The sequence below is a fragment of the Bremia lactucae genome, linkage group LG6 (genome assembly GCF_004359215.1).
Source record: "Bremia lactucae strain SF5 linkage group LG6, whole genome shotgun sequence".
In the NCBI taxonomy this organism is placed as follows: Eukaryota; Oomycota; class Peronosporomycetes; order Peronosporales; family Peronosporaceae; genus Bremia; species Bremia lactucae.
Window position 1 is genome coordinate 2,569,379 of NC_090615.1, and position 10,206 is coordinate 2,579,584.

At 45.2% G+C, this 10,206-nt stretch overlaps 3 protein-coding genes across 3 annotated transcripts; 2 read left to right on the forward strand and 1 right to left on the reverse strand.

The window, feature by feature from the left end:
- Positions 1-55: 55 nt before the first annotated feature.
- CCR75_005669 (uncharacterized protein) lies at positions 56-3,139 on the forward strand. The gene is made up of 11 exons (XM_067963746.1): positions 56-617; positions 685-761; positions 826-901; positions 969-1,087; positions 1,157-1,291; positions 1,358-1,412; positions 1,490-1,856; positions 1,912-2,018; positions 2,072-2,239; positions 2,302-2,577; positions 2,638-3,139. The coding sequence occupies exons 1-11, from the start codon at positions 117-119 to the stop codon at positions 2,965-2,967; spliced, it is 2,211 nt and encodes a 736-aa protein (XP_067818059.1). The 5' UTR covers positions 56-116; the 3' UTR covers positions 2,968-3,139.
- Positions 3,127-4,869, reverse strand: CCR75_005670 (uncharacterized protein). The gene is made up of 2 exons (XM_067963747.1): positions 4,360-4,869; positions 3,127-4,297 (listed from the first exon to the last, which is right to left on the reverse strand). The coding sequence occupies exons 1-2, from the start codon at positions 4,723-4,725 to the stop codon at positions 4,031-4,033; spliced, it is 633 nt and encodes a 210-aa protein (XP_067818474.1). The 5' UTR covers positions 4,726-4,869; the 3' UTR covers positions 3,127-4,030.
- On the forward strand, positions 3,158-3,913 carry CCR75_005671 (uncharacterized protein; the record flags this gene model as incomplete). The annotated part of the gene is made up of 1 exon (XM_067963748.1): positions 3,158-3,913. The coding sequence occupies one exon, from the start codon at positions 3,158-3,160 to the stop codon at positions 3,911-3,913; it is 756 nt and encodes a 251-aa protein (XP_067818473.1).
- Positions 4,870-10,206: the final 5,337 nt, after the last annotated feature.

Below are 10,206 nucleotides of genomic sequence, written 5' to 3' on the forward strand. Positions count from 1 at the left end.
CGTTTGCGACGACCTCCACTTTCCTAATGGCCAATTAAATCGCAATAAAAATGGGATTACTTTTTACCAATCAAAATACCTCAAACCACCAGGTTCTCATACATATTCTCAAAGCAATGGCTGTTATCACCTTCACACCCCTGTATGGTGTCCACTCAAGTGTGCCCTGTTGCGCATACCTATTAGAAGTTGACGACGTGTGTATTCTACTGGACTGTGGATGGACGGATACGTACGATGTGGAGCTGCTCAAGCCTCTACAGCGCGTTGTGGACCGCATTGATCTGGTGCTGGTGTCGCATTTGGATATGGAACATATGGGAGCGTTGCCTTATGCAATGGGAAAACTGGGGCTGAATGCTCCTATATATGGCACCCTGCCTGTGCATCGTATGGGGCAGATTGCGCTATACGATGCTTTTCAGGCAAAGACAAAACATGACAGAGATTTTTCGCTCTTCTCACTGGACGATGTGGACCTAGTCTTTGAGCGGTTTAAGCAGCTCAAGTATTCTGAAAAATTAACTCTTACAAGCAGTGGGGAGGGAATTGTCATCACACCTCATGTGGCCGGTCATTTGATAGGTGGCGCGCTTTGGAAAATAATGAAAGAGACGGTGCGACTGAATGACAGTTTTGAGCGAGGGAGAACTCACATATCCAATTTGGGTGTTTAATATGTAGGACGACATTATTTATGCAGTGGATTACAATCACCGCTCGGAACACGTGCTTCAAAAGACGATCTTGGACTCATTCACGTGAGCTTTAGGTGAGACTCTAAAGTAAAGCTCGGAGTTGTTGACTTTTTATCGATGGCTGTAGCCGCCCGACTTTGCTGATCACTGATTCCATGAATCTTTATGCAGAGCAACCCAAGCTGAAGGACCGAGACAGCAAAGTTGACCCAATTTTATTGATTTTTTGGTAAAAATGTTAATATTACTAATAGCAATTGGTACGTACAGATCATGATGGAAATTCTAAAGACGATTCGAAACGGAGGTAATGTACTTATTCCTACCGACAGCTCTGGCCGTGTGCTTGAGCTAATGCGAGTACTCGATCAGTACTGGATCCAGAATAAGTGCGTGATAAATACTGCTTGGCTGTGGTCTCGTTATGTAAAAGTAATGCTCTCACGATTCGTATGCAGACTGCGAGATCCGATTGCTCTGCTCCATGATATGAGCTACTACACCCCTAAAGCTGCACAGGCAATGCTGGAATGGTGCAACGACCGCATTGCGAAAAACTTTGACGTCGGGCGTCAAAATCCCTTCCAGTTTACGTGCGTGTAATCCTCTCAAGACGGCAGCTATAATCCGCAGTTAACGTTAGCTGATGCATGCACTAGACACGTTCATTTGGTCCATACGTTGGAAGAATTGGATGCTTTGCCAAATCCTAAGGTGCATTTCAGGCGAATTTTATAAGTGGCGTCGTTGACAGACAAGCTGACTTCAATTGTTGCAAACCGTACATATAGGTAGTTTTGGCGACGTCTCCAAGCCTTGAATGTGGCTTTGCAAAAGACATTTTCATTCGCTGGGCCCCTGACTATCGAAACAGCATCATATTTACGTCTACAACACCTGATATGTCGTTTGCGTCTCGCGTACAAAAGCTGACCAAAGATTCTTCCGAGAAAGCGACTATCTCTTGCAGTGTGACAAAAAGCATATTTCTAGAGGGAGCTGAGCTTGCCTTATACGACGTCAAGGAGCGCAAACGCCTTCGTACGGAAGCAGAAATCAAGGCTAAGGAGATGGAAGAAGCTGCGATGGAAGATATGATGATGGGAATTGAAGATTTTGAGTCTGAGTCAGAAGAAGAAGACACTACACAACATGAAGGTAAAGGAAAGTCTCACGTCCTTTATTTGTTTAGACTGACAATCAGGTCTTGTAGTCCAGCTGCGAGGTACTTTTAAGGTCGGCTTAGGGCAATTTGCATCGATTCAACATCCCATGTTTTTTGCGGTGGAGCGGAAGATTGAGTGGGACGAATATGGAGATGTAAGAAATGCCTTGCGTCGAAACTTAAGAGTTTAATATTGATTTGTGTGCAGATTATCAATCCAGACGATTTTAAGGACGCAACATTGCTGGCAAATCGTCAAGCCCGTCGCAATATTATTGAAGATGCTGATGGAGATGAAGACATGAAGAATGCTGGTCAGGATACAACGATTGAAATTCGTCCAACCAAGACTGTCACAAACGAAATAGTCGTCAATGTAAGAAGAGTATCGCGCGTATTATATATCATTTATAATTCGTGGGCTGGATTTCTGCACAGATCGCTGCTCGTATTATGCGAGTGGACTTTGACGGAGTAGCAGACGGCCGAGCGATCCGAAACTGTTTGAGCAATGTCAAGCCTCGAAAACTCATTTTGGTTCACGGCACCGAAAAAACGACAAAAGATTTGAAGCTTTTTGTGGAGTCTTCAATCCCGATGTGTGAAGCGGTGTTTACTCCCAATGTAATGGAGTGTATAGATATTGAGTCGGACACAAACGTGTACAAATTATCAGTGAAGGAGTCACTCTACACTGCTGCGGTATTCCGGAAGGTGTGCATAATGCTCGCTGATTGGTATGACATCATTAAGTACTGATACGTATAATTACAGATTGGCAGTCACGAAGTTGCATATGTCACCGGACAACTAGTGCTCTCAGAGAACAGCTCCGTGCCGATGCTGCAGTCTTTGGATGAAAATGATGGTTTGACGACACACAAACCCATCTTGCTGAGTGACGGCAAGATGAAACTGGATGTGATGAAGCAGGTGCTCGGTAAAGCTGGCTTTCAGGCCAAGTTTCGCGGCGGTATGCTTGTTTGCAATGATGGTGTTGCGCTCAAGCGTGCAAAAAATAATGAAATTGTGATGGAGGGTACGCTGTCGAAGAATTACTACCGAATCCGAGCTCTTTTGTACGAGCAGTTTACGCTCGTTTAGTGACTTCAAAAGTGCCAAATAGTGACCTATGAAACAAGCTACTAAAATTTGAATGGCTGCAAGACCAATTTTTAAAAATATTTCTTGGACACTTAACCCAGGATTTTGTAATTTCTTTAAATGATATCCCATGAAATCAAGTGAATGAAATCAAGTATTTTTTTCCGTAAAATTTCATATTGGGGACGGTATGTTGGCGCTTCAGCGACATGCGGCGTGCACCTTCATTCGCCGTGTGCCTCTCTTCTCGACTGCTGCCGCTGCGGATCAGGAGGCTTCTATTAACGTGCTGCAGCTTATGTTGCGTGAAAATGAGGGATCGCGTGCATCTCGACGTCTGCGTAAGCATGGACTGCTGCCAGGCGTTCTGTATGGCGAAGGCGAGGATGGTAACGATGAACGCGTGCTAGTCTCGTTGCCTACGCGTTCTTTTGAACGTATGCATAGAAAATTATGGACGTCGATTGAGAACCAGGTTTTTCAGGTTCAGGTTGACGATAAGCCACCTGTGAAGGCCTACATGCGTGATGTCCAACTGGATCCTGTGACAGACGTGCCTGTGGCTGTCAACTTTTTGCGCTTCAAGCCTGGTTGCAGAGTCTCTATCCCCATTACGTATTTGAATGAGGAAGGCAGCCCCGGTCTTAAGCGTGGAGGCTTCATCAACCACATTTACCACTCGCTTGACTGCACCATCTTTACTGACGATATTCCAACTACTCTGCAAGTCGACGTTAATGGTCTACACGTAGGCGACAGGTTATGCTTGGAAGCCATAAACTTTTCAGATGGAGTGGTTCCTAACATTCCGAAGGGAACGCTGATCGCCAAGATCGCCGGCCGTCGCGGTCTTATTCCACGCGCGGAAGCTGTAGTGGAGGATGTACTAGAGGAGAATGAGGAAGTGGTCGATGAGGAATTTGACGACTGGAATGATATTTTCTAGGCAATATAGATGCAATGAAGAAGCTGCTGTGGGGCAGCGTATGCAATTGGTAATTCGAGACCTTTGATGTTACAATCAATGTTGCAGCCTACTTTTTGTGTTCCCGTTTTCTGCCATTTAACTTACTTCACTTGAACTTTTTGGTTTAAAAAAAGTTGCACAATCTGGCAGCGTCTTTACTTCCTTTTCCTGGAGATTGATTGTTCTACGATGCGCAGTTGTATTTGTCTGAGCAGGCTTGACCTCTGGAAAATCTTGACGCAACCAATCTAGCGACGCAGTGGTCTGAATAGCGCGTGCCACGTCCGACGTCTTCACCTGCCGCTTATTTCGGTACAAAGCTTGCTCGTAACTCTTGATACCTAGCAATTGCGCGAACAGTTCCTAGTATGCAGCAAAATCCGTCGCTAAGCTTTCATTGAAGATTGCAGTCTCGACAAGCTTACCGAGGCTTTGGCGATGGCTACAAGCGCATCTTTAGAAACCTTGCTGACGTCTGAATCGCTCTGCACGATCTTTCGAACTCTTCCAAGTGGATACAGACAGGTATTAGAAATAAGCGCAGTCTTATCGATGTCAGAAGGCTCCTCTTTAATCTGTGGGTTGTCCAGCAGCTCCTGATTGTAGCGCGCCTTGTCATTGGCTGCCAGCTGCACATAGAAGTCTTTTTCCTTGGGTGTTAGCTGATTCCACTGCGCACTGATGATCTTTTGTATCTCGCCAATGCGCACTCCTGCGTTGTCGTTCATAACATGTCTGCGTTGCTCATTGCAGAAAATAAGATAAGAGCTTTGAGGTTTCTTCACGGTCATCTCTTCGAATTGCGTCGCAACAAAATTACATGATTTCGGTATCACAAATACCCACTAATTACAAAAGAACCACCTGGATGCGTCTTTAAATCCTTTTTATTGGTAAGCATGTTGGTTACTGATACTAATGTCCATAGGGCACGGACGACACTACATGATTGTATATAACGATGGGATCGACTCATCGTTGTGTTACTAGACTTAGAGTAGTACGACAAGACGAACTAAGGACCTAGCTAGATGATAATTCACTTTTCATTTTACCTTCTTCTAAGTGTTTCTTCCCTACATCACCCTTGGCTGTTTTCAAACCTCTAAAGGTTATGAGCCCAACTACGCCTGACGCGGGCGACATACTCCGCGAAGATAACTACTTCGAGTGGGAGTTCAAAGCGAGGATGCAGTTGGCAAAGAAGGGATTGCTAGAGCATCTGGACGCTATGAAGGCCCCAGAAGAAGGAGACGCAACCGCGTCGACTTGGAAAGTCAATGACATGAAGGCCTTCGCGATTGTATCAACAATGATCAGCACAAATCTTCAGTCCATGGTTCGCACGGCTAAGACAACGGCCGAAGCGTGGGACATACTGAAGAATTTCTTCCTGCGACAAAGCATGCACAACCGTGTGCAGCTTAGAAGGCAACTACATGAGTTCAAGTTGGCCAAGGGAGGAAGCATCATGGACCACTTCCTGAGATTTGACGAGCTGTGCATGACTATGCAAGCTGTCGGGCAAGAAATCCTACCGGAGGAACATTTGGTCATTTTATTGGGTAGTCTAACGAGAGACTATGACTCCATCGTCAAGATAATTGAGAACATGCCCGGCATGACACTATTTCATGCCAAGGAAATGCTGAGACGAGAGTACGATGGAATGGCCAGGTCAGAGCACCAAGAAGTCGCACTAAAGAGTACGCATTTTTCAAGGTACATGAAAGGACCGCGCCGACATGAAGGGAGACCAAGTTCAAGAGGCGAAAAGTTCTCGGGGGGATGTTACCGATGTAACAAATATGGGCACAAGCGTCAAGATTGCAAGGCGGTACAAGTGGAGACCGAGCGATCTGGAGAAGAAAGAGCATTCACGGATTAAGACGTCAGCTGGATGGTTATTGGACAGTGGGGCAAGCAGCCACATGTGTCCCGACAGAGATAAGTTCTTGAGTATAGACTCACTGAGGGACCCGATCATGATAACCATTGCACACGGAAGCGAAGTGGAGGCAAAATGTGTTGGAACAGTGCGCGTGAAACTCAAGAGTGGAGAAGTGATCCGGATCGAAGAGACACTATGGGTGCCGGGATTAGACCGAAGGCTATTGTCTATATCGGCACTGTCAAGAAAAGGTCTTCAAGTGATCTTCTCAGATCTGAGCTGTGAAATCAGAAGCAACGCGGAAGTAATTGCTTAAGTACCACGACAGAACAAGATGTACGTCTTAGATTGCAGCCCGGTTGAGTCAGCTCTCATATGCGAAGAAACCAATCAAGAGCATACATCAAGTGGCGAATCAAGAGCGGCTGATGTACAGATGTGGCATGCAAGATTAGGTCATCTTCCTAGTAAAATGATTCAGGGCTTGGCAAGTTGCGTCGATGGACTGAAGATCAAGAAGAAACAAGGCAGTGAAGAAGATTTCGAGATCTGTGAAGGGTGTATCATGGGCAAAGCTACCGTCAAGACGTTTTCAAAAACACCCTACGGACACGTGAAAACGAAGAAACTGTTGGAGTTGGTCCACAGTGATGTGATGGGACCTATGGAAACGAAGTCTCAAGGAGGATCAAGATTCGTGGTGACATTCATCGATGATTTTTCAAGATATGTAGTCGCATACTATATCGAAAACAAGTCGGAAGTGGCAGATCGCTTCATTGAGTACAAGGCACTTATGGAGAACCAACTGTCCAAGAAGATCAAGTGTATCAGGACGGACAACGGAACGGAATACGTCAACAGACGTTTCTCTGGTATGTGTCGAAAATTTGGTATCATTCACCAAACGACGGTACCATATTCACCACAACAGAGTGGGCTGGCCGAACGCATGAACCGGACACTGACAGAGCGAGCCAGGGGAATGATCAGTCATATGCAAGTGGACAAGATTTGGTGGGCTGAGGCAATGAACACATCTGTCTATGTGACAAACCGAGTTCCGTGTGCCAGTCACCCGACAACAACTCCATACGAGTTTATTTTCGGGAAGAAACCTGACCTCTCTGAGATGTGTGTATTTGGATCAAGGGGATATGCACATGTTGACAAGTCGAAGAGGACCAAGATGACCAAGATGACCAAGAAAGCAATTCGATGCATTTTCCTAGGGTACTCTGACCAAGTCAAGGGGTTTCGAGTATGGGATGAAGATGCCAAGAGAGTGACGTACACGAGATCGGCTACTTTCGATGAAAGACCACCACTTCAGTACGTACAACAGTACAGCAGATCAAGTGACCGAGAGATTCGTGCTGCTCATGATGAAGACGTTGTCTCTATAAATCAAGAAAATTTTCAAGAAACGGAAGACGTGGACATGGACGTGGATAACGGTCCAGATCCACAAGAAGAGAGTAACGTACAAGATGGATGTACGACAACGATGGTGTTACCATCTGGATGCAACAACGAGATGCATGGACACATGGGAAATAATGTTGAGGACCCCATGTTTGAGATTGATGATGTGACAATGATTGAAGAAGATCAAGAAGCAGCTGAAGAAGTGTCAAGGCAAGGGCAGATGGTGATACGACCAAGTCGACGGACAAGCTTTCGACGTCCCGAAGACACAGCGATTGTTCCATTTGAATCGGTTCCAAATGGACAATCTCAAGCGCTAGGACCTGTAAGTGGTACAGGTGGAGACTTTAATCACGGAGCAGATGAGTGTCAAGAAAGAGGCACGAAGAGACTGCGTATTGGGTACGAACAAGCTTGTTCAGCGTTCAAGACCCCAGTGACATATGAAGAGGCTCTTAGGTCACCTCATCGCGATGATTGGAACAAGGCCATACAAGCTGAGCTTAAGGCACTACAAGATAAGAACACCTCGACGATACAAACGCAGCGGCCAAGGCAGAAGGTGATCGGAACCAAGTGGGTTTTTGCGATTAAACGGAACGAAAATGGTGAAATTGAACGATACAAGGCACGTCTCGTAGCATTTGGCTACAGGCAGACGTATGGAATTGATTACATGGAGACATATTCACCGGTGGCGAACCTCAACTCAATTCGAGTATTTTTGGCGGTGTGTTGCCAAAAGGGAATGCTTATCCATCAATATGATGTCGACACTGCATTCCTATATGGCATTTTGGAAGAAGAGGTATACGTATACCCTCCTCTAGGAGTTAGTGCAGGACGTGACCAAGTGTTCAAGTTGAATCGCAGCCTGTATGGGCTAAAACAAGCGGCAGCAACATGGTATAAGACAATTTCGTGCGTTTTTGTAGATATGGGGTTCACCTCATGCGCGGTAGACTCATGCATTTTCGTCAAAGAGACCAAGGGCTCGTGGATTTTCGCTGCATTATATGTGGACAATCTTCTTGTTGGAGCTGATTCTACAGGTGCTATGGATGATGTGGCAGAGCAACTATCAAGTCGTTTCCAGATGAAGATACTTGGTAGCGTTCGATACGTTCTCGGAATCGAAGTCAAGTACCTGCGTGAAAAACGAAGACTGAACATCAGCCAAGGATCGTGTATAACAAGAATGGTCGAGAAGTTCAATCAAGTTGATGCGAAAACAGTGTCAAATCCAAGTGTTGAAGGCCAAGCGATGATCAAGATGGACAAAATTGACACAAGAATGAAGAATCGACCGTATCGGTCGTTAGTGGGGTCGCTGTTGTATGTGGCAACAGGAACAAGACCAGATATTGCGTATGCAGTATGTCAACTAAGTCGCCATTTGGAATTTCCGCACGAAGAGCATTGGAATGATGCGATTCGAGTTTTGCGGTACCTGAAGACAACGAAGAGCAAAGGTATTTGCTACGAAGGAGTTTCTGGCGATCTTCAGCTGAGTGCGTACACGGATGCGGACTGGGCAAGTAACAAGTGCAATCGCAGATCGACTTCAGGAGTTCTAGTGATGATTAATGGCGCACCTGTGATTTTTAAGTCGAAGATGCAGCAGAGCGTGGCGCTAAGCACGGCAGAAGCAGAGTATATGGCTCTTTCGTTATGTGTACAGGAGGTATTGTGGACAAGAAGTCTACTTAAGGAGATGCAAGTGCAGATTAATTACGCGGTTACGATTCATGAAGACAACCAGAGTGCAATCGCTATCGCTAAGAACGACGGCTATCAAAGTCGAGCGAAGCACATCGACATCAGGTACCATTTTGTGCGTGAACAAGTGAAGGACAAGATTATTGAGCTGCAGTATACTGAAACCAAGTCACAGCTGGCTGATTTTCTGACCAAACCGATTTCGACGAAGAAGTTCGAGTCACTGCTGGACAAAGCGAAGATCAGAGACTTCTAGTCGAGGGGGAGTATTGGTAAGCATGTTGGTTACTGATACTAATGTCCATAGGGCACGGACGACACTACATGATTGTATGTAACGATGGGATCGACTCATCGTTGTGTTACTAGACTTAGAGTAGTACGACAAGACGAACTAAGGACCTAGCTAGATAAAAATTCACTTTTCATTTTACCTTCTTCTAAGTGTTTCTTCCCTACATCGCCCTTGGCTGTTTTCAAACCTCTAAACTTTTGAAAAAGACACCCCTTTTTACGCAGTGCAAAATATATTCAACACCGCTGTAAGGTGAATTACTTTAGTCAGCCACAATGTAAGAAGTTACAACGCGTTGCCGAATCTGTAATGGGGCACACATCGGTTGGGGAACCGTTGTTGTGGCACATTTACTTTAAGGGTAAAATACCCTTTCATCTAATTTTAAAATAGTTAGTTACTTAAATCCCATTTATTATGGGTAACAAATGTGGTCGCCGCCAGATATAAATCTGGCGGTCAAAATCTATTTTAAATTAGCTTGGGTAAGGTTTTTAGATATAAATAATTAAAAAAAGTGTAGTTCCCCTTTTGATCTTAAAGCGTTGAGTACCTTCCTAAGGCTTGCGCATTGATCTGTAAGAGATAGAAGCCTTTCTAAGGTATATTCTCTTGCGCACTAGTTGCCACTTGGTTCTACGAACCCCTTAATCCCTTGAACTAAAATTCCTTAAGCTTTAATAGCTTGTACGACTCTCTGAGTTGTTAAACCCATTAGTTCAATAGAACTAAGTGACTCTCTGAGTCTGAAAGTCTTCCTCTGACTTTAGGAGCGAGGTAGCTCCGCTACACCTGGAAGCACTCGTGGTCAATCTACGCCTGAGTCTTCACAAGACTAAATCCTCACGAAAATGGAAGAGGTTCCAGAATTGTCAGAAGCGCAACGCGCCGCTTATGACAAGCTCAAAACCGTATTCGGGCTTGAGCACGTGGTATTTA

Bases quoted from the DNA above. Each gene is read 5' to 3' on its own strand.
- CCR75_005670 (XM_067963747.1), bottom strand. From the start codon at position 4,725: ATGACCGTGAAGAAACCTCAAAGCTCTTATCTTATTTTCTGCAATGAG. The intron at 4,298-4,359 runs GTAAGCTTGTCG...GCTGCATACTAG, and splicing joins TAGCCATCGCCAAAGCCTCG to GAACTGTTCGCGCAATTGCT.
- CCR75_005669 (XM_067963746.1), top strand. From the start codon at position 117: ATGGCTGTTATCACCTTCACACCCCTGTATGGTGTCCACTCAAGTGTG. The intron at 762-825 runs GTGAGCTTTAGG...CGATGGCTGTAG, and splicing joins ACGATCTTGGACTCATTCAC to CCGCCCGACTTTGCTGATCA. The intron at 2,019-2,071 runs GTAAGAAATGCC...ATTTGTGTGCAG, and splicing joins AGTGGGACGAATATGGAGAT to ATTATCAATCCAGACGATTT.